Source organism: Gossypium hirsutum, chromosome A06 (genome assembly GCF_007990345.1).
Source record: "Gossypium hirsutum isolate 1008001.06 chromosome A06, Gossypium_hirsutum_v2.1, whole genome shotgun sequence".
NCBI classification, from domain to species: Eukaryota; Viridiplantae; Streptophyta; class Magnoliopsida; order Malvales; family Malvaceae; genus Gossypium; species Gossypium hirsutum.
The window spans coordinates 125,787,765-125,813,945 of NC_053429.1; the positions used below are offsets into that span (position 1 = coordinate 125,787,765).

A 26,181-nucleotide genomic window follows, 5' to 3' on the forward strand; every position below is an offset into this window, starting at 1 on the left:
TGTTCCAATATGTTGTTTCTATTTCTGTTTTTGCTATCATTCCACTTTCCTAATATCTCTCACGAAATAATATTTTTAACATATTTTCAACAGCATTTAAACCAAAATTTATGGTATGCAAATTTATTAACAATACTGTTCTAAGTATACTATGAAAATATTAATTAAAATGTAAATTTATATGATAACTTATTTATACATATATCTATTTCGTTTGAATAACAACATGGAGTCTTTATGGGTGAAAGTTTTGCGATCAAAATATAAGGTAACTGAACGTTTACCAGAGATTTTATCTTCTAGTAGTTGCAGCTATATTTGGCGGTCTCTGAGGAGCGTTTGGAAGGACATTCAGGGAAATATGGCTTGGAAGGTGGTAACTGGTCGAGAGGTGAAATTCTGGACAGATACCTGGTTTAGGGACTTGGGTCCATTGACAGATTATTGCACAGTACCGCAACCAACATTTCCGAATGCTACGGTCTACGCTGTGGTGACACCAGAAGGCGATTGGAACTGGTCGTGTTTCATTGGTGAATTACCTCACCAGATTATCAATTTGCTTGTTAAATCTTGTCCACATTTGGAAAGTGAAGGAAGAGATATTTGCTATTGGAAGGCGGCTGAATCTGGTAGTTACACAGTAGCAGGGGGTTATAAAACTCTCGATCAGAATTCTTGGATTTTGGGGGGGTGGGGATGCAAAATGGAAAATGATTTGGAGAGTGAGGGTGCCACAACGAATAAGACAATTCCCGTGGTTATGCATCCATGGTAGAGTATTGACTAATGAAGAAAAATGCCGAAGGGGATTATCCGATGATAAATCTTGCTATATGTGTGGCCATGTATTAGAAAATATCGACCATGCTCTAAGAACTTGTCCATTAGCGCAAGCAGCTTGGAAAAGGTTAGTTATTGATGGTCTGTCTAATGATTTCTTTACTCTTGATTTTGAACATTGGTTACTGGCTAACATTAAGTATGAGGATAATTTGTTTGTTAAGGGGGTAAGGTGGGAAATCATGTTTTCTAATGTTGTTTGGAGGTTATGGAAAGGTAGGAATTTGGAAATATTTGCTAACCAACATCTGACAGATGATATTGTCATGACTAGCTGGTCTTGGGCTATTTGTCAACGAAAAAGGGAGCGATCTTGCGGGAACAAAATTCCATAGGTTGGGAAAAACCTCCGATTGGATAGGTTAAATTGAATGCAGATGGTGGAGTTGATGTTATATCTGGTAATGCGACAGCTAAAGGTTTGGTAAGAGATTCGAAGGGGTATTGGGTATCTGGTTATGGTTGCAACTTAGGGGTGGGCTCAGTTTTGGACGCTGAACTTCAAGCGGTTTTGGATGAGGTTAGAATAGCGTAAGACAAAAGGGTGCGTAGGTTGTTAGTCCAGAGTGATAGCAAGAGTGTTTTGGAGTCAATACTTGGAATAGGGAAAATGGGAACTCATAAGGTGGCGTTGGAGATTTGTAACTGGATGAAGAGGGATAGACAGGTTTAAATCAAGCATGTAGTAAGGACAATGAACATAGCAGCAGATGTGATGTCTAAATGGGTTAGAGATTGGGCAAACGGGTTGCACGTCTTCACACAACCGCTTCCAGTGGTGCAGGACATTTTGTTACAAGATCTGGGTTAAATAGTGGTTTTGGTTTTTGGTTGAACTAAAGCTCAACTTCCACATTTGTAACTAAAAAAAAAAACCTAAAATTTTTTCTTTTTTTTCTTCAAGCCGTTTGCTTCTTCTCCCTTAATTTGCTCAGTTAAGGTGCTAGCATTCGGGTTGGCTACTACTTGTCTTTCCCCCTTCCCTCTCATCAACCCTTTCTTTTTATTGTTTTCCTCATTCACTCTACATGTTTTTTTTTTCTTTTTAGTTTGTTAATATGTTTTGTGAGTATCTTCACTCCTTTCACAAGTTATGAAGGACATATAGCAGTGTTTGTCATCATTAAACCCCCATTGGCCACTAGTAGTTTCTCTTAGAAAATGAGTTGTTCATAGATACTTGAATGGTAGTTGTTCACCAGCTTCTTAATTTGCTTCTGTTTTGGGAGTATTTCAGAATAATAAATTATTTCACAAATTGGTTTGGACTTGTGTTGTTTAAGTATTATATGTTTTTTTTCATTGCTTAATAAGTCTTCATTTTTTTTTCAAGTTTTTGTCTTATCTTGTACAAGTTTTCTAGTCTTACTTTTACATATAGTTTTACTTTTGCAAGTGATTTTAGGGATTTTGTCGTTGTCTTTTCTAGTTTGGTAGATGCTTTTTTTTTTGCAATTTTTGCCTGCCATTTTAGACCACCTGGGATTTATTTTCTTATCACGTTAAGTACTTGCAATTACTCTAAATATATTGTGCTTGAGTTGTGACAGAGTTAATTGTGAATGTGCCATAATATTATATTGATACTAAGATTTAAGCCTTTTTGTGTTGATGAAATTAGTCTTTCACTACCTATTTGTTGTTTTTTTTCCAAAGTTTATAGTCACATTTATGGAATGAATTGATGAATTTCCTTTACAAAAAAATTAACATTTTTATTAAATAAATTTGAATTGTAATTTTTAGATTATCTAATTTTCTAAGTAAACTTTTAAAAAAATAGAAATATATAGTTAAAAATAATCATATTAATTAAAATTTAAAAAAAACTTATCCAAAGAAAATTCTTCAACATTGCATATAAAATTTAAAATAAGTTTATAGAATTGTTATTTAATATATGTTAATATATAAAACAGTAACAAAATTTCATGATTAATATTATACATATAATATTTTTTATAAATGAATAAATTTTTATAAAAACTAAAAATATCATAACAATAATATAACTTAAATAAAAATAAAAAATATATATTATTTTTATAATAATACACATGTTTCATTTAATCAAATATAGAATCATATTATATTTTATCAATTAAGAAAACTAGTATAACATAGACCTACTCATAGGCCAGCTCAAGTGAGTCAATCGGAAAAGTGAGAGAGTTTGAGTAAAAATATAGGCTTAAAAATTTGACATTGACAAAAAAAATAAGACTCGTTTAGAAAACAGACTAGGCCTCAAGTAAGATATTTTCGGCCTGGCCCGAGTATGTAAAAAAAACTGCAGATTTCTTTTTGCTATTTTCTTAATGGTTTTCACTAATTTATTATCATTTCACTATTATGTTGCTACTATTTTATTGTTATTATATAACTCTTGTTTTATTATTTATTTTATTACTATTTTAGAGACACTTTTATTTGAGTTGGACTTTTAACAAAATTTTAAATACATTTTTAAATTAATTCAAACTCAAACCTAACAAACAGACTTAAAATTTTAATTGAGCCTGGCTCAAACTTGGCACCTAGGCCACTAGTACAAGAGTATAACCTAACTTGATGTACATTTTCTTATATTATAAAAAGACCAAGTGACCTTGTTTGATTTTTCCACAGTACCTGTCTTTAATTGTAATCTTTTGGCAGTATGTTTTTTTAATAATTTCTAGTTGTCCATAAGAATTCATTTAGAAACAATTCCACTCTTCATCCATCCAATCCTCATTTTCATTCCTTCGTTTTTATCTTTTATTTACCTACCTGAATCATGGAGAATTGCTTCTCAGTAGGAGTTGCTTTAGAGAATTTCATCATTCGTAGCTGGGGTTCCATTGTCGCCTTGTTGGGCATGTTAATTACGTATGCAAGCTTAAACAAACGTTTGCAACTTTAACTGAAGCTCTTCAAGATCTGAGAGCACAAAGGGACGACGTGCAAAGGATGGTTGATTGAAGCGACTTGAGCGAGTTCAGCTATGGCTTTCAAAAGCTGAAACTATGATAACTGAGGCTGAAAAATTGGTTGCAAATGGCCCTCAACAAATGAATAACTTGTGTCTTGGCGGCTTTGCTTCCAAGAATTGCTTGTCTAGCTACAAGTTTGGTAAAAAAGTGGCCAAAATGCTTCAAGCAATAAATGATCTCATAAGTAAAGGAGTTTTTGACAAGGTAGCGGAAAGTCAACCTGCAGCTTCAGTGGTGGTAAGACCTGAAGAGCGGCCAATTGCTCTACAACCCACAATCGAAAAGGTATGGAACTGTATTGTTATTACAAAACTCCGGTAAGGAAAAAACTCGAACACATGATCGGAACTCGAAAAGAAAAAGAAGAAATAGGACAGGCTCCAAGGCGTGTATCAAGCCACTATCTTTAAGGTTATATTCGCCCCCACTTATCTTCAGTGTGCAAACGAGTTCCAAGCAAATTAACCTCGAGGATACAATGAAGCCAATGACTATTTGCGTTTTGCACTGACGAGAATAGTCTACTATGCACTGAGTAATGTATAACAAAAACTCAATTTCTACAAAGGATTTCTGTAGCAATACTTTATAGAATAATCTAATAATATTAGAAAATGAAGGAAGAGAAGAAATAATATTAGAATTTGTTGATATGATTTCCAAATGAAATCCCATTCCTATTTATAGGAATTTTCATGTCTCTTCATAGAGACATCTTTCAATAGGTGTCTTTATGAATAAATAAATAATAATAATTATTCATTTAATTTTGTAACTATTCAAATAATATTTTTTGAATAGTTATAATTCTTTTTTAAAAAATAAAATGATATAACTTTTGACCAATGACCAAAAGTTTTATCTTTTGATTAATTACACCCATTCATTTATAGTTATTGGGATACTATAAATATTTGAAAATATTCCAACAATCTCCCTCCATTTTCAAAATATTTAGATTTTGATATTCTTGGAAATCAATTTGCATAAATAAAGGTGTCTTACGATTGAACCTTCACTTAGTGAAAACATGTTAAAGTTAATCGAAATTGTATGGTAGACTAAGCTTTGAACCAACTATTCCATTTGATTAACTGAACACATCTCACACAATGATTTCAACATCAGTCAATGCATAGTATCTAGGGACACTATTATAGCCATGTGTCGATGTCCTCTTTTCATGAGTGCTGTCAGAGCCAAGCCCTTAAGCTCCTAGAAGCGGCCACACTTCCACTCACATAGGTAGATCCCATCAAAAGTGTTCCTGTAATTATAACACTCTAACATATTTATGTTATGGGTCCATTAAGAGTACATTACTCATCCTTCCCTTATTATTACGGGTACCTAGCACTTTAATCTTAGGATGGATTTATTTATAGTGCTAACAGTCACATACTAATGATGTACTTTGTCTCATTGAACTCAAGACTTGACGTTATACCAAGCGTTGAGTCGAGTTTCCATCATGGGTGACTCTAATTAATAGGCTTGAGTCCCATCCCTTTTGAGGTCCTTTTTACTGCATCTCTAGCAAGATTTTTTGTCAAAGGATCTGCCAAATTTTCACTTGACCTCACATAATTAATAGTGATCACTCCATCAGAGATTAATTGTCGGACATAACTATGTCTTAATCCAATGTGTCTAGACTTTCCATTATATACTTGGCTATATGCCTTTGCTAGAGTAGCCTCACTATCACAACGGATAGAAATAGGTGAAATTGGCTTAAGCCATAAAGGTACATCATAAAGCAAATTTCTTAACCATTCTGCTTCTTTAGATGCAGCGGCTAATGCAATAAATTCTGCTGCCATGGTGGAATCAGTAATACATGTTTGTTTCTTGGAACCCCAAGAAATGACTCCTCCACCAAGAATGAAGATCCACCCACTAGTAGATGCATGATCTTCCAAACTTGTAATCCAACTAGCATCCGAATACCCTTCTAAAACTGGAGGATATCCATTATAACACAATCCATAGTTAATAGTTTTCTTTAAGTACCTAAGTACTCTATTTAAAGCTTGCCAATGCAAACTACTTGGATTACTTGTGTATCTACTCAATTTTCCAATAGCATATGCAATATCTGGTCTTGTACAAGTCATTATGTACATAAGACAACCAATTAGACTTGCATATTTCAATTGATCAATTTTCCTACCAGCATTAGATACTAATTTTAATTGAGGATCCATAGGTGTAGATGCTGGTATACAGTTGAAAAGATCAAACTTTTTAAGCACATTTTCAATGTAATGTGATTGTGATAAAGCTATAGTGCTTTCATCTCGGGTTATTTTAATCCCAAGAATAACATCTGCTACACCCATATCCTTCATGGCAAAGTTGTTTGACAAGAATTTCTTTGTGTTTTCTATTTGTTCCAAATCCGTGCCAAAAATGAGCATGTCATCTACATATAAGCAAATTATAACACCCTTTCCATTATCAAATTTACTATATATGCACTTATCGGATTCATTTATTTTATAGCCATTAGCTAAAACAACCTTGTCAAACTTTTGGTGCCATTGTTTTGGTGCTTGTTTAAGCCCATATAAAGATTTAACAAGCTTACATACCTTATGCTCTTGTCCTGGAACAACAAATCCTTCCGGTTGCTCCATGTACACTTCCTCTTCCAATTCACCATTTAAAAATGCAGTTTTAACATCCATTTGGTGAACAACCAAATTATATATAGAGGTAAGTGATATTAATAGTCTAATTGTAGCAATTCTTGCTACTGGAGCATAGGTATCAAAGTAATCAATACCTTGTCTTTGTGTAAAACCTTTTGCTACCAACCTTGCTTTAAATTTATCAATGGTTCCATCGACCTTCATTTTCTTTTTGAAGATCCATTTACAACCTATTGGTTTGGAACTTGGTGGAAGATCAACTAAGATCCAAGTTTGATTTCCCATTATTGAATCCATTTCATCATTTATTGCTTCTTTCCAAAAAGCAGAGTCTTGAGATTTCACTGCTTCTTCAAATGTAATAGGATCAGATTCGGTATTATAACAATAAGGTATCTTATTGCATATACTTTCACCTTTTCCTTCTACAAGAAACATAATGAAAGTATATGCAATAAGATACCTTATTGTTATAATACCGAATCTGATCCTATTACATTTGAAGAAGCAGTGAAATCTCAAGACTCTGCTTTGTATAACAAAAACTCAATTTCTACAAAGGATTTCTGCAGCAATACTTTATAGAATAATCTAATAATATTAGAAAATGAAGGAAGAGAAGAAATAATATTAGAATTTGTTGATATGATTTCCAAATGAAATCCCATTCCTATTTATAGGAATTTTCATGTCTCTTCATAGAGACATCTTTCAATAGGTGTCTTTATGAATAAATAAATAATAATAATTATTCATTTAATTTTGTAACTATTCAAATAATATTTTTTGAATAGTTATAATTCTTTTTTAAAAAATCAAATGATATAACTTTTGACCAATGACCAAAAGTTTTATCTTTTGATTAATTACACCCATTCATTTATAGTTATTGGGATACTATAAATATTTGAAAATATTCCAACAATCTCCCCCCATTTTCAGAATTTAGGTTCTGATCTTGTTTTCGATACTCTTCTTCAATACGAAGATGATTTGCCAAAGCCTCAAGAGATATTTCCTCTTTCTTATGTTTTAGACTTCTTTTAAAGTCTTTCCAAGATGGAGGAAGTTTGTCTATTATGGAGGATACCACAATCATTTCATCCATTTTCATATCATATTGCTTAAATTGATTCAGCATCTTTTCAATATCACGAAATTGTTCCATAACAGAACGACCATCAACCATTTGATAATTATTGAAACGACTGACAAGAAATTTCTACTTGTAACATCTTCGGTCATGTATCTTGCCTCCAATTTGTCCCATAATTCTTTAGCGGTGACATCGTTTTGGTAGGTGTCGAACAAACCATCAGATAAACCATTCAATATGTGGCCCATGCACATGTAATCAGCATTGTCCCATTTTTGTCTTTCTCGGGTTGCAGCAACAGATTCATTTTCATTCTCTTCAGGTCTTGGAGTATCCAAAACATAAGCAATCTTCAAAGTTGATAACAAAAAGTGCATCTTTTTCTGCCATCGTCGAAAATTGCCACCATCAAAACGATCAAGTTTAACAAAGTTGGAAGCCAACTCCCTTAGTGTTCCACTTTCATGTGTTGTGGTAGTCATCATGAAATATAACCTTAAAATTGTTATTACAAAACTCCGGTAAGGAAAAAACTCGAACACATGATCGGAACTCGAAAAGAAAAAGAAGAAATAGGACAGGCTCCAAGGCGTGTATCAAGCCACTATCTTTAAGGTTATATTCGCCCCCACTTATCTTCAGTGTGCAAACGAGTTCCAAGCAAATTAACCTCGAGGATACAATGAAGCCAATGGCTATTTGCGTTTTGCACTGACGAGAATAGTCTACTATGCACTGAGTAATGTATAACAAAAACTCAATTTCTACAAAGGATTTCTGCAGCAATACTTTATAGAATAATCTAATAATATTAGAAAATGAAGGAAGAGAAGAAATAATATTAGAATTTGTTGATATGATTTCCAAATGAAATCCCATTCCTATTTATAGGAATTTTCATGTCTCTTCATAGAGACATCTTTCAATAGGTGTCTTTATGAATAAATAAATAATAATAATTATTCATTTAATTTTGTAACTATAAATAATATTTTTTGAATAGTTATAATTCTTTTTTAAAAAATCAAATGATATAACTTTTGACCAATGACCAAAAGTTTTATCTTTTGATTAATTACACCCATTCATTTATAGTTATTGGGATACTATAAATATTTGAAAATATTCCAACATGTATTGTGGACAAAGATGTGGGGATCATTGGCCTTTATGGTTTGGGGGGCGTTGGCAAGACAACTCTCTTGACCCAAATCAAGTTCTGCACTACAGCGAATGGTCTCGATGTTGTAATTTGGGCGCTGGTGTCTAATGGTTATGATATAGGAAAGATTCAAAATAAGATCGGTGGAAAAATTGGGTTTTCAGCTGAATCCTGGAAGAATAAGTGTTGAAGAGAAAGCTGTAGATATTTATTGGGTGTTGCGCATCAAGAGATTTGTTGTATTATTGGATGATTTGTGGGAAAGGGTGGATTTGAACCAAGTTGGGATACCAAAACCAAGCCAAGACAATGGTTCCAAACTTATTTTCACCACTCGATATTTGGAGTTATGTGGTGAAATGGAAGCTCGGGAGAAAATCAAAGTGGAGTGCCTGGAGCCAAAAGATGCTTGGAAATTGTTCCAAGACAAGGTTGGAGATGAAACCCTCAATAGCCATCCAAATATTAGAAAACTAGCTAAACAAGTAGTCGAAGGGTGTGGTGGGTTGCCTGTTGCATTAATTACAATCGGTCGTGCCATGGCTTGCAAGACAACACCTGGGGATTGGAAATATGCAATTGAGATGTTAAAGAGATGTTCATTACCGAAAATGGAAAATGAGGTATTTCCACTTTTAAAATTCAGTTATGATAATTTGCCTAATGTGACAATGAAATGTTGTCTCTTATATTGTTGTTTGTATCCTGAAGATTATTGTATTCCTAAAAAGAGATTAGTGGAGTATTGGTTTTGTGAAGGGATGTTGAATGAATTTGATAGAATTAGTGAAGCTCAAATGCAAGGAGACTATATTATCAGCTCTCTTCTTAATGCATGTTTATTGGAAAGGGATGGAGAAGATTTGTCAAGATGCATGATGTAATCCGTGACATGGTTTTATGGATAGTATGTGAGCTTGAAGCAAAAGAGAATAAATTTTTTGTAAAAGCAGGGGCTCAATTATTTGAAGAACCAGATATTAAGATATGGGAATGTGCAAAAAGAATGTCAGTCATGAAAAATAATATTGAAGTTATCATAGAAACACCTAAATGCCCTAACCTTCATTCCTTGTTTCTTAGCGAAAATAAGTTGAAAGTGATCAATTATGGGTTCTTCCAGTTTATGCCTCATTTAACTGTTCTCAACTTGTCAAATAGCAGTGCTTTACAAGTACTGCCTAGGGGAATTTCGCAATTGATTTCATTAGAATGTCTTGATCTATCTCATACAGCTATCAGGGAGTTGGCAATAGAGTTGAAATCCTTGACAAAACTGAAAATGTTGGACTTGAGTTGCATACCCTATCTCAGAAGAATCCCACGGAATCTGATATCTAGTTTTTCCAGGCTGCAAATATTCAGAATAACGAGCTTGACAAGTGAAGATTATCCAGAGGAAGACAATGTTCTGAATGGTGGTAATGAAAATCTTATAGAGGAATTGAAAAGTTTGCAACATTTGAATACACTAAGTATGCTACCACTCACAAGCATGTTTGCTCTAGAAAGATCTCTTAGCTTCAACTTGTTTCGATGCTGCACCCAAGAATTCAGGTTGAGTGGTTTTAAAGAGTCAAAATGTGTTCAATGTTTTACATTTAGAAAATGTGGAGTGTTTACAAACACTAAATTTACGGAATTGCGAGAATGTAGAGGAAATAAAAATGGAAAAGCTGCACACTTGGGTCTCTCCGGGTACTAGTTACACTTCACCTTTTTACACCTTGACCAGCGTTTCATTTCAAGATTGTCACAAATTGACAGACGTGACTTGGCTGATTCTTGTTCCAAATCTAAGGTACCTTGGATTAGTTCAGTGTGTTAAAATTGAAGAAATATTGAGCCAAGGAAAGTTTGGTGAAGTGGCTGATGTTAGAATCCCATACCCCATTCCATTTTTAAAGCTTGAAAAACTTGTTTTGTGCAGTCTATGGAAATTGAAGTCCTACCCTTCCCATGTTTGAAATATATTTTTGTAGGCATCTGTCCTGAACTGAAGAAGCTTCCCCTCAATTCTGACAGTGCAAAAGGGAATCGAATCACCATTGATGGAAATGAGGATTGGTGGGCAGAAATAGAATGGGAAAATGAAGCAACTCGACAGACTTTTTCGCCCTTTTTCAGATCTTATTCTTAGTTTCAAGTTTTAAATATGGCAAGGTGCTTCACTTCTGTCTGAGAAGTTTTTATCCCCTGCTTCTATTTATGTTTGGCTATCATTTGAACAATTTCATGAAAGTAAACTATGCTAAGTTTTCCTTTGCAAACTGATCAAAAAGTACTCCACTTGTTTATTAAAAGTAAAACTTCCCTAAACAATGTCAAATTCTTGAAACCAAATATGTATATATATGTTTGTGTAGCAATACATATATGCGTACTCACCCTAGTTTTGCAGCACAGTAGTCATCTTTACTAATCTATGCAAAGCGCTATTTCATGGAACACAGCATAATTACAATCTTTGCTAAGCTGCTATTTACATACATTACTCAGAAGAGGGGAAAGTGTATTATAAGGTACCTATAATTCCCCTACATTTTAGCAGTACAAGTTTCCGGTAAGTTCGTTTTTCTGTTAGATCAATTGTTGAGAGAAATTTGTTGCACATCCACAACGTGTTCTTTGGATTTCAAGCAAATAAACCTCTGCAGCAATGCTCCAATACTTATGCCGTTGCTGACTCCAACATGGTTGGAAGGAAGTATTACGATCCACTCAAAAGGAACCAATAGGCAGGCCATAAGGAACTTTCTGCTTAATGAAGCCATCACTGCATGTTAGGCATGGAGCGGGCTGCACTAGACCCAAACTTGAGCCATAAGCTTCCCAACAAAAAGATTTAGTGATGCCTCTAGCTTTCGAAACGAGTTGAATATCTTCCAAATATAACCCTTCACATGTAAGGCTATCACTGCAAGCAAATCTTATTGCTTCCTCCACAGCTGATGTTCCCTTAATGTGCACATAGGAGATATTGTCCACTTTAACAGCCAATGTCTGCATACTCCAAGAACGGTAAGACAGTGTGTAATCCCATCACGACTACAAATTATGAAATTCTTTGCAGGCCTCAAGCATTATAAAGAACTGATACCTGGTTAGCACATGGCAGGTCTGAATCACAATAATATTGATCAATAATGATTGGATACGCTACATTCTCCATCAATATATTCATGAACTTCATATCGGAAGCATAACCACTACCTCCCTAGAAAAGATATAAGAAAAACCCAGATTTATCAAGCGTAATTTCCATAGTCAGTAATCCCATTTACCACACACATGAACATGAGACAAAAACATTTATGAGAACTTGATGATACCTGCCATGTTTTGATCCGCACTCCATTCTCCGTGTTGGAAATGAAAGCTCCATCAACAAGTACATTACGAACCTGTGCCCAAGAGTTTGATTTTCCCAAGCTTCCAATACTGATTGAAGCACATCAAAGTTAATCAACTTACTCATGCTAACCCTGACCTTTAACTAGTCTGAAAAATGATCTTACCTTATACCATGACCAGGTCCACAAACAAAGTTTCTGATTTGGACACGAGAAGTATTGCCAACTATTGAAACGCAATCGTCTCCTAAAAGAATTAGTGAGTGCAAAATCAACATAAGAAACGTCAATGTTCATATGTATAAAAGCTGTAGAAATAAAATATGAAAAGACAGAAAAGGATCCAACCTGTTCTTACAACGCTATTCTTGACTTCAACACCATGGGATGAACTGATATGAATTCCATCTGTGTTGGGGCTAGTAGAGGGTGCTATCACTTTAAGATTAGATACCATAACCCTTAGACAACTAGTGAATGCTATATGCATCTGTTGACTGTTGACCAGCATAAGATCATGGACTTTCAGATCCTTACACTTGTGGAAAGTCAAAGCCTACATTTCATTTGTGAAAACAATTAGGGGAACATAACATTCCCTGAGGCATGCTAGTAAAAAAGAAGATACATGGCACTAACTAGGACGTACGGTTGGAGCATGCCGACATGGCTGCAAAAAGGAAATCAAAGCCACTTTAAGGATAGTTCAGAGAATAATATCAGAAAATAAACATAGATACAGAAACTTGGAGCATCAATCAGTACATTTGTTTTCTTTCTTTTGCAAGACCTAGCCCACCATTGTTGTCCCATTCCATTGATAGTTCCTCCCCCAACTACATGTAGGTGTTTAACCTCATGAAAGTAAAGCCACTTGCGAGGATTCAAACCATCCCAGACATTGGGGTTTTTTGGAGCAACAATGGTACCTGAAATCTATTTAAAGACAATTCCAAGCAGTGACCGGAAGGAATGCTAAGTACTAATATAAGGAAGAGAATGACATATGATAAAGAAATGTTGGTTATAAATTTACCATCAAAGTGATCTTTGACTTGCAATGCCCACCAAGCTCAACAGGATGAACCAGGTAAGTATATCCAGCCGGTATTACAATCCTTATCCTGCCAGGGGAAGAACATGCTACATTCCAGGCATTTTCAAAAGCCTGAAAAAGCAGGGACATAATACAATATCAGCAAACAAATTTAAGTCTAGCAAGTTGGTTAATTTAACATCAAAATGTAAACTTTACATAAAAAAAAAAAAAGAACATTTGGTCATTGCTATATCAAGGTAAAAGTACCATAGAAGCTTCTGTACTAGGAGTCAGATTGCATTTTACCCCCTCCCCTAAAAGAAGGGCAAGTTAGTCCCTGTACATTGAATCAAAGAGCAAACCAATCGATCAGTTAAAATTTTCATCCATTTCTACTGATAAAAATTGGCCCATCTATGTTAGCATGAGATATACGTGGCACTTCATATGTCACTATCTGGTTATTCCTCAACCACGCCGGTTTTTAATAATACAAATAGATGAAATTTTTAATAGAAAGAACCAATTTACTCTTTAATCTAATGTACAAGGACTAGTTTGCCTATATTTTGAGTAAAGGGAGCAAAATGTAATATGACTCCTAGTACAAGGGCCTCCATGGTTCTTTTACCCTATATCAGTTATCCTTATTTAATAAACCAGACAATAGAATGTATACATACAGTTCTACCCAAATTGCTAAATATTAATAATAATTTTCAATTACATTACTAACCAATCAGTATTAAACAAGAAAAATGCTTGGAAGGAAATTAAATCCCACCTTCATTCCTCAAACATTCCCAAATTACTACAAAAATGAGATAACCCTGTCCTTGATTATTTTACCACAATCAATAAAATTCTTCAATTTCTCAGAAAGGGTACCATTCAACTCACAAGTACACTAAATTAACAACATACTCATCATTTCTAAAACTGAAAATTATATATAATATGAAAAAGAAAAAGGCATGAAATTGATACCCTGGTGTCATTATGGTAACCATCTCCTTTAGCACCAAAATCACTGACAGAGAGAACCTGTTTAGCTCTGGGTCGGATTCTTGCTGATGACCCAGATTTTGGGAGCTGTAAAAGTGAGTCAAATTCAAAGCTTTCTGCATGTACTACAACATTTGAATGCATTAACATAAAACTGCAAATGAAAACGATGATGTTCCATGTTGAACATGAAGAACAATACAAGATTAAACCCAGATTTTTCATGTTGTTATACGAAATATCAAAGCAAAAGAAAGAAAGAAAGAAGAACTGTAACAGAGATTTGATAAATGGTGTGTGGGGTTTCAGAAAAAAAATGTAGGAAGCTTCAACACTTGGGATGTTTATGGTTTGGTTTCTTCACTATAAATCAAAAAGAGATTCTTTTTATTGCCTTTATTTGTTTGGTTTTGAGTTTGCTTTGTTCATTTTATTACTGTTTTGGTAAGGCTTTGTGTTATTGTGGACACACTCACTGGTAAGAACTGCAAAGATCAGGTTGCGAGAATTTAAGTTGTGATTGAAACGCTATCGTTTTCAACTATTTTTAAAAAGGTCAAATGCTGCTATTAGTCCATGTACTCTGCATAAGATGTGAATTACACTTTAATTTGATCAACTTTACTCTTTATATTTTTAAAATTTTAAAATTTAGTCTTTATTTAAACCGTAGATGTTAAATTCATTTGGTTAAATTTAGTTATTAGTATTATACTTTAGGTAAAATTATAGATTTACTCAGTATTCTTCCAATTGATTATTTTAAGTTCTTATACTTTTCGGGTTTTGAAATTCTAATCTTAACAAAAATGATAGTCGTAAAATCCATTAACTAACTTTTTAGTGAGTAATTTGTGAAAATAATAATCGATATGATATTACATATGTGTTAATATATTTATCACATTAAATTTTAAAAATAGCATAACTTAATAATTTAACAATTATCTTTTATCAAAATTAAAATTTAAATTTAAAAAATATAAAATTAAAATGAAAAAACTAAATTCACTAATTAAGTAAAATTCTACTATAGCTTATAATGAGTCATGGATTAAAAAAAAATTGAAATTGAAATTTGATTTAATTTAAAGAGCTTTGATTAAGGTGTGCTTTTCTGGGTAAATATCTATTTTGGTACATGAACTTGACTTTAAGATTCAAATAGATACTTAAACTTAAGTACTTAAGGTTTTTTTTTTTCATTTAGTTAATTTGGGGCTTAAACTTTTTGGGATAATAGCATATTTTCCTCCAAACTTTGACCAATCTTCTAATGTGAAACCTCTACTTTCAAAAAGTTAAATTTAATACCTGAACTTTGTTTCCATTTATCAATATGGTACCTCCTTTTAACAAAAAAAATATTTTATGAACACTTCCCATCACATTATTTATGGCCTCTTTCCAATTATTTAATGACATTTCAACTATTTTTCTATGTGATTGGTACATAATTTTGGTAATTTTTTATCTTAAAGTCCGAACCTCGAACCCAAAATCCTAAACTTTGAACCTCGAGCCCCAAATCCTTGAGGATTCAAGGTTTTGGGTTCGAGTTTCAAGATTTTGAGTTTGGGGTTCAGGGTTCAGGATTTTAGATAAAAAAATAGTAAAATTATGATCAATTGCATGAAAAAAATTTGTTAACATGTCATTAAATAATTAGAAAAGGACAATGGATGATGTGATGAAAAGGTCCATAAAATAATTCCTCACTTTTAACTTTGTTACATGGCATTTTGGCCAATAAAAATGTGACATGTGGCACATTTTGCCATGTCAACAAGCTTATTAACAACTTTAAAGGACTAAATAATAAATATTCCAAAAATGAATAATTAACCAAAATTGAAATAAAGAAAACGTAAAAATAAAAGAAATGAAATAATATGCTAACAAAGTACACGAATCACCTTATAATTGGACATGTGTGCTGACATGTAAAAAAGTAATGCCGTTAGTTAGAGGTACCAGATTGATTAATGACACAAAAACAAGGTATCAAAATGGACATTTTGAAAGTAGAGGTACCACATTAAAAGATTGGTCAAAGTTCAAGGGCAATTATGTCATTATATCAAACTTTTTTATCCAATTAGATACCTGAATTTGACTTTTTTGTTCAAATTGATGCATGAATTTGACTTCATAGTTCAAATTGACTAAAATAACTAAGTACTAATTTGGATAAAAAAACCAAGTTTAAGTATCAATTTGAACCAATAAGCCAAGTTTAGGTATCTAATTAGACCAAAATAAATTTTAGGTACCAAATTGAAGGTTAAAGCCAAATTCAAGTACCTAATTTGACAAAAAAAACTTTAAGTACCAATTTGAACCTTAAAGCCAAGTCCAAGTACTGAAATGTATATTTACATTTTTTGGAATTGGTAAAGGTCAGTTAGGCATATTTAGAAAATGGGTGGGGCCCATAATTTTAGTTGTCCATCTCATCTACCATTCAAAATGCAGCCCGAAGTAGGATTGATTAAATAAAATTAAAATTAAAATATTGTAATTATTTGAATCAAATTTAATTTAATTTTAATTAATTAATTTAATTTTTTATAATGTAAAAATAAATATTTTATATTTAAAATTTTCATATAAAATCATTTTTCAGACAAATACTATATAAGAGTTATTGATTTTTTTATTTATCTGAAATTTTTTTTTGAAATATTTAATAAAAATATAAAAAATAATTAAGAAATGAACCGAATTATCATGAACAATTCAAGAAATTCAAAAAAGATTCGAACCCCAAGAGTTTATATTTTAAATATAAGTGTGTTGTTTTCTATATTAAAAGAATAATCTTAGCCCGAAAATGAAGGTTCGGATTCAAGTTTTGTGAGTAAAAACATTTGCTTATCAAATTTAATTCCAGATTTAATTAAGACGAAATAATATCCTACCCATGAATTTAATATTTAATTTCACCTTTTTAACCTCAATTTTTTTTATAGGTAAGGGAAATCCTTTATATTTATTTTATAACATGAATTTATGAATTTATTAATTTGATATTTTTCTAAAGGATTTATTTAGCATAGTGAACTTTGCATAATAATTCAATTAAGTTAAAGTAATAAATTTAATTAAATTCTAAAAGTAGTGTTTTTAAAAATTGACCAAATAACAAGTTTAGAATAAAGTAAAAAAAATTTAATTGACTCGTAAATCGATTCGATTGATTTAAAAAATGTATTGAATTAGTTAAACTGGATTTAATGATTTTTTTAATAATATTTAATGAATTTTTTAATAATTATTTTATTTTAACTATTAATGAAAAAAAGAAAAGAAAAGAGAAAAGACAGAAGAGAATCATCTTCTTTTAATAAAGCCAAAGCACCATTACAAAAATATAAATAAAACTCTCTAAAATAAAAGACAATAAAACCATAGAATTGAAACCATAAATAATCATCACAAGAAAAAGTACTACATTGCCATGAATCTTATCAAAGAAACATGACAAAATGCTTGTGGTGTTCATCATCAAAGCCAGTAACATTCTCTCATTATAATCTCCTATTAATTGCCTCAAAACACCTACAATGTCAATTCCAATGAAAATATTAATTAGAATTATAATTTAAAAAAAAAGAAACATTTAATAATATAAGGTTAAAAGAAATGTACCCAAAAATGGATATAGTAGCATGCATGTGATTTAATATGAAGTTCTATTGTTGAATTCTCTTGGAGCACTGCATCTGAAGCATTCCATTCTGCTAGCAAAATTATGTTCATTGCACCCTAACCTGGTACATATCCAATCCCCTGATTTCCAGCCGGATCGGTTACCTCCGAACCCTCTTGATCGAGACATGTCCAAGTCGAAACCTCCAGCCGACTCGTCCTTGAACGCGCCGCAATTGAAACAAGTAGACCGGCTGGCGAAATTGTGGGTGCCGCAGTTTCCAGCCGTGCAATACCAGTCACCAGGTCGAACGTCCGAGCCTGCGGTAAACCCGAATGTCGAGCCGACTCTAACACCGTATCGAGATTCACCGCAACGTTGGCAGTTGTCCCTCCTTTGGAAGTTGAGGTGTTGGCATGACCTGCAGTTCCAATCTCCTGGCCTGCTCATGTTTTCTTACAAAACAAAAACACAAAACACATTATTAAGATTCAAAGTTACAGATTTAATCAAGAAATAAAATGAAAAACCAACCTTAAATTGCTAAATAAAATGGGAAAAATATGCTGAATTTGGATGATATAATGATGAAGTACTTGAAAGAACCCTTGAAGTAATGGCTTATTGAGAAGCTCTTTATATACAAACACTTCGACCACTGAAAAAGGAATAAATGGTGGACTGTATATGTACTTTTTCGTGTTCTTCACATTTAGCCTTGATAAATTAAATATATAATATAATAAAAAATCTAAAAAAAAAGAAAAGGGATAAAGGGAAAAATTATGATTCCAAAGACTGGAAATTTTGAACAAATGATTCGGCTTCGACTTCCTTTCTAGGGTTTTGGGATTATATAGAAACAATTTAGCTCTTTTTTTTTTTGATTTTTTATATTATATTTTTTAGTAACCCGATGCATATTTCTTTTGTGACATTAAAGTGGGGAAATTATACTATATGTGGTTTAAAGAATTAATATTTCCAATTCGAAATATAATTAAATTTAGTTTAGGTAGTATTCGAATTTAATATGACGAAGATGAAGGCGGAAATGGGTGATTCATCTTGTTTAGTAGAAGGGAGAAAGTTATCGTGAAGGGTATTTTGGGCGGAGATAGAATTAGAGTTGCGTAAGAAGTCCCTTTTTCTAGTGAAGTTGAGGGTTTTTATACTCTTAGCTACAGTTTCGAGATATTTCATGGTAAGTCTATTGGTGGGTTAAACACAGGTAATTAAGTAGCTTCCCATCATAGGCCTAAATAGGGTGAGAATTGGACATGGTATCAATCACTTCAGATAGGACACGATAATTTAGCTCAGAGACGGTGATTAGTGAGTGAGGTTCACATCAACCTACCCGAGCATTTTTGAGAGGTGTGTTTGAGGAGTAAATAGAGCCTTTATGATGAATAAATTTGAAGGATGTGTTTGAGGATAATGACTATAATGATTCATGCAATTTAGGGCAAGCTGGCATTGTAGGACGTGATGGTTTTTTATTTATCTTGATTTTTAATTCATTCATTTTTAATTTTATTTGATGCGGTAGCTTTTAACTTTGATTTTGACTCGGAAAATTTTTTCTCAACCCCATCTCGACTTATCCAAAAATTTATAATTTTTTTTCCATATCTATCAGCCCAACAAATGAGGATCCCACACAAAAGCAAACGGGAGATTCTGTAACCCTATAAGCACAACAAAGCTAACCCTAAAGAAATTTGTTCCATCAAGTGTCCTGAAACCCTGAACATTACACAAAAGGCTCTTTGACCACTGCCCTTTGGATCCTCCTCTTTGAGAAAGGAGGGTGAGAAATAGTTATGGTATTCAAATCATGCCAAGTATCTCATCAGTCATTCTAAACATGGCTTGTTTCTATTTTAGTTATTTATTTATTTTCTAATTTTGTTACTTGAAGATAAAAATTGATTAAATTTGTCATTTTATTGTTAAATGATAATGAAAGACTAACAGTGCAATTCCACGTTAATCATTTTAAAAGTAGGATAAACTATTCTAAAATAAGGATAAACTATTTGTCAATTATTCTAAATAAGAGTCGTTTTTTATTTTGATCATCCAATAAATTTTCATGTAAATGTACCATTAATCTTTCAATACCATTTAACGGTGAAGTGATCAATTTGATGAATTTCATTTTTACAAAAAAATTAAAATAACCAAAATAGAAACAACCCTTACTTAAAATGAACAACTGTATAATTTACCTATAAATTATTAATAAAAATTAACCATTCATTAGACATTGTATGTTCTAATCATATCTACTCTATTTCAAGATAATGTCTAAAATTATCTATAGCCCCTCTCCAACCCATAAATAGGAGGATAATGCGTTTCACCGCACTCGAACCTACATTCTCCTACATTGACAATAATATATATACTAATTGAGTTAAGATTCAATCAGCAACGACATAATTCTTAATATAACATAATTGTTTCACACAATTTTCACAGGACAAAGAGAACGAAATGGATTGCATTTTCATTTGACGGTCAAGAATCATGAGAAGTATTTCTTTTTTCTTTCTTGGAATGTAATGAATATTCTGAACATTTAAAAAAACCAAAGAAGGGCCACATCCAATTAAATTTATCTCAATTATTTTGGTATTGTCACTTTCAATATCCTACAACAATGGCAGTCAACACATATATATGAGAGAAAAATTGTTGTTGCTTTTACGTATATTTGAATATTCTCCTTTTCTTTATTTTGTACTTAAAAAGCTCCAATTTGAGTAAAGGAATTCTCCTACAAATTTACTATCAACTCAAATACCATTTTATTTATTGAATATGTAAGATAATATACGAAAATATATTATCAAATGTAGGAGAAATTATTTTATGAATCATTTCCATCACATCATTTATGATATCTTTCTAATTATTTAACGATATTTCAGCAATCTTTTTTATGTCATTGACATATAATTTTGACAAATTTTTTTACCCTGAATTCCGATCTCAAATTTCAAATCTCAAACCTAAAACCTCGAATCCCGAACCCAAGTTTAAGATTCAATGTTTGAGGTTAGGGTTCGAGATTTAGAATTCTAGTTTGAGGTTCATGATTTAGAAATTAAGGTCAATGATGAAGATTATAGGTTTAGGGTAAAAAAATTACTAAAATTATGTGTTATTAACATGAAAAAATTTGTTAAAATGTCATTAAATAATTAGAACGGTACTATGGATAATGTGTTGAAAAGAGTCTAAAATAAATTCTCCAAATGTAGTGGTAAAACACATTACACTTTTAAAGAAAAAATTTAATTCGAATATTGAAAATAACATTATTGAAAAGAATAATCACGAACCCAAAAAAATTATATAAAAATTATACTTTATCTTTTTAAAAATTTATAATTGAAATTCGGTCCTCTAATATATATATAGACAAATGTTACTTAATGAACTAATTAAGGAATCATGCATGAAGAGAAAAAGGCAAATAAAAGGAAAAAAAGTGAGGAAAAAAGGAAGAGCAAAATGGAGAGTTTCAATAAAGATAAGTATGAAGGTGGTGTGATGATAAATAGAATAACATGCAGTTCGAGGTTTTTTATTTTCATGATTTTGACCATCTTTTTCTTTTTCTCTTTTTTTATGCGGCTACCAGCTGCTTTGCTTTACCATTTCAATTCCATTTTGTTTTTCTTCTCTTAAAATCACTTTTTTTTTTGCTTTATAATATTCTATCAACACTTTTTTGCTTGTTCATTATCCATGTTTATGACCCAAATTTATTTGTTATTTTATGATTAAAATGAATTTTAAAAAAAGCCCATCATTGCAATGTAAATTAATCTCTAAGTTATTTATCCTAATTTAAATGCAAAAGCAAATAATTAAGGGAAAAAAAAAAGAGAAATAAATTAGAAGAGACGTACGAAGGAGGGAGTGGAGTCCATTCTCTTGAAGAACGGTAAAGGAAGCAAGGAGCAAACTGTAAAGAAAGGGAGAAGTGAGTGGGCTGCTGCTGATTTTATTCGCCTTGGGAATCGTTTCCATGCATTGATTACGACCATCTTAATATTCCCCCTCTCGAAAGCTTCACAATTTTATCTCATTTTAAAAAAATTAGATCGATACTTGAATTAGTCGAAAAAATTATGTATATCATTTATTTGATTTAATTTTAATCTAATGAGGTTATAATATTTTTGCTTAAGTTGATTAATTCACTCAAAACTTGAATAGGTATAATTCATGAAAAAGTTCATAAAATAAAAAAATTCATAATCGGTTAAATTATCGTTTTATTTTTTATTTTTTTATCTATTCAAAATGATTGCTTTATTTTCAATTATATATTATCAATTTAACTAAGCGAATCACTAATTTTTAATTCAATTAGTCGGTTTAATCTAGTTCTAACAACACTAATTTTGTTTTGTAAATAACATTTTGTTAGGAGGAGTTTATAACTACTAGTTATTAAAAAGTTCTACTACAAAAAAATATCATAGCACTTCTTATACTGTATTTTAAATTGTATTTTGATCCTTCTAGTAAAAAAAGGGACAAACTAATTCTTATGCATTAGATGAAGGAACAAAATAGTCCCTCTATTAAAATTGTGTGTTAAATACTTATTTTATCGCAAATGACTTTATTAACAATCCAGTAAGAGTTGTCAAAAGTTCTTGCCCGGCCCCTTTCATAATGGCACAGTCTTGTTTAGGAATTGCTTTTGTTAAATCTCATATGGAGACCTTAATCACACAATTACACAATTGAACTATGCTTATCAAATTAGCTTTTAAGACTTAGTACAAGACATTTTTAAGGTTAGGAAATCATTCAATATTAAGTGTACCTTTATTAGTAACTCTACCAACTTTTTCGTCTCCAAAGGGCACTCTAACATCAAAGAGCTCACAAGTACATCCTCTAAAATTGACATTTCTCCAGTTATATGCTTTGAGTAACCATTGTTATAATACCAAAGGTTTTGGTGGATGCCATCACTTGAGTGTGTGAAATGATAAAACATTTATGCTACTTTTTTTCACACGACTTTTTGTGGTTGTTGCTGAGTTGTGAGAACCTCTATAGGCACCTTGGTAGAACTACATGAGAATAAAATAATTTTTTTTCTATTAGATATTTCTTCAGTTGCAGGACAAAGTAACTATTAGTAGAATAATAGAAATAGATAACAAAAAATTGTTTACGTAGTTCAAAAACTTCTTATATATGTGGAGTCTTGTCTATAAACAAATACAAGTTCAGCTCACTCACCAAGTTGCAACCTTACTCTTATACTTTGAATTAGATCACTCTCCCTTTAAGTCTTTCCTCCTAAAAACTTAGATGTAAATTAACGAATGAACATAATTTAGTTTACTTATAATTTTGCACTCAAAGAAATAGTTCTTAATTGAACAAATAAAGTGCTTTCTAACATAAACAACTCATCCATTATATATGCATAAAAGGTTTGTTCAATTACATTCAATATCAATCTTTAGTTCTACTAAAATAGCCACTTAAAAAAGTCTTAAATGAAGTATCTATTCAATAGGGATCTTCTAGTCTTCAAGCTCCTTTAAGACCAAATTTTATTTAAGAGAACTTTGATTGTATTGAAAGTTTGAATCTAATCATTTCTTGGCTTGATTCTCGCACGTAAAGTCTTCACTAATGTGTTGCTAAAAAGTCTTAAAAAATCAACAATGGTCCAACATATTTGATCAAAACATATCAATTAAATAAGACAAGTTATAATGTTTTACCAGCTCTTTCTTAAGTTGCAACTGATGTTCAAGTATACAATGGTAACTTGCAGTAACAAAAGGTTTGCATGGTGTAAAAGAATCAACAACAAAACAAGGTCCTGCATCCTCTTCTTTCAACCTAATATCTCATCCAACATTTCACTTCTAGTTCCAAGCTGTTTAAGAATTGCTTTTGTAACATCTAGCTTAGTCTTGTGTTTAGATAGTGGAACATTTTTTTTTATCAACAAGTTTAGCCATCTTTGAATTTTTCTATTTGAGACTTGCTACCTCACTAATGATTTGTTCATTCACATTACACAAAAGATCTCATTTGTCTAGCGTCATTTTGTATGTTTCAACCATTTGCATGTCCACATCATCATCGTCGTCACTGTCAGCTATTGTGTTTTCACCTATGGGAACAACACCTTTTAGTTTTGCAGAATAGTTCAGTTGTCTAGGTTGCCCCTATTAGAACATCTTCATTACTTCTATTTGAACTTCCCAAATACAAGATCTTCATCAAATCGGCTAAGTGTTTGCTCTTATACAAATCGAATGTTCTTCTGGTTATGTTGTGGTAAAAGATGTAACCACAATAGTCGAGACAACAACAATGACATTATGCGCACAAAGATTGTTAACGTAGTTTGAACTTAACCTATATTTGTAGACCCTTACTCAAAGAACCAATTACAAATAATGATTTAAGTCTAACTGCAACACTAAATTGCAGTCTCACCTTTGCACATCTAAGTGTAGTTACCTCTAGTTACAAATCTAGTCACACAATCTTGAACAAATATGATAAATTCACCCGATTTCTCTTTATGTTAAACTCTATAATGTATAGCAATCAAAAAGCCAAGTTAGTGCCAGAATATTGTGAATGTGGCACATCTTTTGCACAATTTTAAATCTTAACAAATTCAATTTTATTTTTGAAGCATGGAGACTACAAGAGAGCCTTTTACATCTCAAATTCAAAAAATAAAAAAAAATGAAAAAATAATTATATTTATAAAATTATAATAGCAAATGCTCTAGCAAGTCAAAGCAGAAAAGCTTTGAGGAAAGGATAATTTACATCTTAGGTTATTAAACTTAACATCAATTTTCATATAGGACACAAATCGTTAATTTCATCGAATTTTATCATCATACTTTTTTTTTATTAACAAATTAAGTAATTTATGTTAATTTCGTTAAATAACTTTAATGTCAAAGCAAGCTCGGAATGTATATCAGAATGAAGTTTACCGAGTCAAAATTTTCCATTAAAATTACTTAATGAAATTAACATACAGAAATTAATTTATTAATAATTAAAATTGATCGACTTAATTCGATAAAATTAAAAATACGTGACGTACATGATAATTGATGCTAAATTCTGTGACCTCAAATGTAAATTACCCGGGTAAGGAAAAATTCAACCCCTGGAAAATGGGTTACTTGGATGGTTGGTGTCCGGGGCATTAGAAGCATTATTAGTAGCATTGTTCATTCCCAAAGTGTTCTTTACTGCTTCAGCAGCTCCTTGTGCCATGTTCTTCATTTGCTCTCCTGTCTGCACTCATATATATATATATATAGGTAAAAGCTGTTAATTAATAGAAATACTTACCTATTGGGGGGACATCAACTATGTTTGAAAAAAAAATTAAAGGGTATTCTGTTTAGAATCGATGGATCCCTCAATAGATTTAATACTGCCTTAGGTCAAGATTTTATTTCCCGATTTTGTTGAAAGTCTAAACCGAAAATAGAGTTGAACAGAAACGTTTCATTGGATCAGGCCGTGTGGTAGTAGGGAGAAATACAAAGGAAGGCAGGCGGGGCTTTGGCCCTTGGTAAAAGGATTATATTGCAATTTTAGACCCCTTAAAATCTATCAATTCAATTTAATCTTTTTATCATAAAAATTTTAGGGTCGTCACAATTTATATATTTATCTTGACCCCAATAAAAAATTCTTGACTTCACCCCTACATGGTAGCACATATTTGATGCCAATTTAGGGCTTGGGTTCAAATCCTACCTTAGGAAATGAGCATCATTTCCTTGTGGCCATGTTCACAACTCAATCTAATGAGACACTCCCACTTTATGAATTTGTACTACTCTCGACAGAGTCAATTTGGGACAATATTAGATGTATTGAGAGATCTAACAACTCTTAACAGACGACACTTTGAAGACGATTTTTCAAAAGAATCAGAAATCCCTCAAGATTAAATAATTTAACATAAATTTAGTTTCAAAATGAAAAAAAAAAATTTGGGTGATGCCTGTTGAAGTAAGTTGGAGGCCTGAGAAGTATAACTAGCATTCTGATCAGAAGACTGAGAGTTCATGGATGTTTGGCTCATCATCTCATCCTTCTTCATCTGTACAACAACAATATATGTATACTTAAACGTCAAATGTAAAGACAAACCGCAAAAATTTTACTGATCATGTATAACATTTACACCCGAGTCTAAGTAACATAAGATCGGATAAGAAATATAGAGATATTGTTACCTGAGCTTGATCAGCCATTTCTTCAACCTTGTCTGTAATATTCTGAGGTGTACTTTGGCTTGACATTCTTTTTTTAATCAAAGTTTAATTATCAAATTTATTTAGTCTTAATCAATC

The 26,181-nt window shown here is 31.9% G+C and overlaps 4 protein-coding genes across 5 annotated transcripts; 1 reads left to right on the plus strand and 3 right to left on the minus strand.

The window, feature by feature from the left end:
* The first annotated feature begins 3,851 nt into the window (after nt 1–3,851).
* LOC107937369 (probable disease resistance protein At1g12290) lies at nt 3,852–10,870 on the plus strand. The gene is made up of 4 exons (XM_041115482.1): nt 3,852–4,103; nt 8,853–9,353; nt 9,581–10,181; nt 10,713–10,870. The coding sequence occupies exons 1-4, from the start codon at nt 3,852–3,854 to the stop codon at nt 10,868–10,870; spliced, it is 1,512 nt and encodes a 503-aa protein (XP_040971416.1).
* Nucleotides 10,871–11,001: 131 nt separating this feature from the next.
* LOC107937387 (probable polygalacturonase At1g80170) lies at nt 11,002–14,589 on the minus strand. Of its 2 annotated transcripts, XM_016870259.2 has the most exons (10): nt 14,110–14,247; nt 13,390–13,459; nt 13,120–13,251; nt 12,849–13,019; nt 12,733–12,753; nt 12,432–12,639; nt 12,249–12,330; nt 12,063–12,171; nt 11,831–11,947; nt 11,002–11,733 (listed from the first exon to the last, which is right to left on the minus strand). In XM_016870259.2, the coding sequence occupies exons 2-10, from the start codon at nt 13,390–13,392 to the stop codon at nt 11,452–11,454; spliced, it is 1,125 nt and encodes a 374-aa protein (XP_016725748.2). In that variant the 5' UTR covers nt 13,393–13,459; nt 14,110–14,247; the 3' UTR covers nt 11,002–11,451. The 2 variants fall into 2 exon arrangements, with proteins under 2 accessions (XP_016725748.2, XP_016725747.2); XM_016870258.2 differs by lacking the exon at nt 13,390–13,459 and having other exon boundaries at nt 14,110–14,589.
* A 2,863-nt stretch (nt 14,590–17,452) lies between these two features.
* LOC107937363 (zinc finger Ran-binding domain-containing protein 2) lies at nt 17,453–18,596 on the minus strand. Its single transcript, XM_016870227.2, has 3 exons — nt 18,314–18,596; nt 17,779–18,234; nt 17,453–17,688 (listed from the first exon to the last, which is right to left on the minus strand). Exon 2 carries the CDS (start codon nt 18,227–18,229, stop codon nt 17,810–17,812), a length of 420 nt encoding a protein of 139 aa, XP_016725716.2. The 5' UTR covers nt 18,230–18,234; nt 18,314–18,596; the 3' UTR covers nt 17,453–17,688; nt 17,779–17,809.
* A 5,853-nt stretch (nt 18,597–24,449) lies between these two features.
* Nucleotides 24,450–26,181, minus strand: LOC107937370 (late embryogenesis abundant protein 2). Its single transcript, XM_016870234.2, has 3 exons — nt 26,065–26,181; nt 25,830–25,928; nt 24,450–25,108 (listed from the first exon to the last, which is right to left on the minus strand). The coding sequence occupies exons 1-3, from the start codon at nt 26,128–26,130 to the stop codon at nt 24,971–24,973; spliced, it is 303 nt and encodes a 100-aa protein (XP_016725723.1). The 5' UTR covers nt 26,131–26,181; the 3' UTR covers nt 24,450–24,970.

Bases quoted from the DNA above. Each gene is read 5' to 3' on its own strand.
- LOC107937369 (XM_041115482.1), top strand. From the start codon at position 3,852: ATGATAACTGAGGCTGAAAAATTGGTTGCAAATGGCCCTCAACAAATG. The intron at 4,104-8,852 runs GTATGGAACTGT...GTTATGATATAG, and splicing joins TACAACCCACAATCGAAAAG to GAAAGATTCAAAATAAGATC. The intron at 10,182-10,712 runs GTTTGCAACATT...ATATTTTTGTAG, and splicing joins TCTTATAGAGGAATTGAAAA to GCATCTGTCCTGAACTGAAG.
- LOC107937370 (XM_016870234.2), bottom strand. From the start codon at position 26,130: ATGTCAAGCCAAAGTACACCTCAGAATATTACAGACAAGGTTGAAGAA. The intron at 25,929-26,064 runs GTAACAATATCT...GTTGTTGTACAG, and splicing joins AAATGGCTGATCAAGCTCAG to ATGAAGAAGGATGAGATGAT. The intron at 25,109-25,829 runs GCATCACCCAAA...ATATGAGTGCAG, and splicing joins CCTCCAACTTACTTCAACAG to ACAGGAGAGCAAATGAAGAA.
- LOC107937363 (XM_016870227.2), bottom strand. From the start codon at position 18,229: ATGAGCAGGCCAGGAGATTGGAACTGCAGGTCATGCCAACACCTCAAC.
- LOC107937387 (XM_016870258.2), bottom strand. From the start codon at position 14,352: ATGAAAAATCTGGGTTTAATCTTGTATTGTTCTTCATGTTCAACATGG. The intron at 13,252-14,109 runs GTATCAATTTCA...CTGCTTTTTCAG, and splicing joins GTTACCATAATGACACCAGG to GCTTTTGAAAATGCCTGGAA. The intron at 11,734-11,830 runs GTATCAGTTCTT...TGGAGTATGCAG, and splicing joins ACCTGCCATGTGCTAACCAG to ACATTGGCTGTTAAAGTGGA.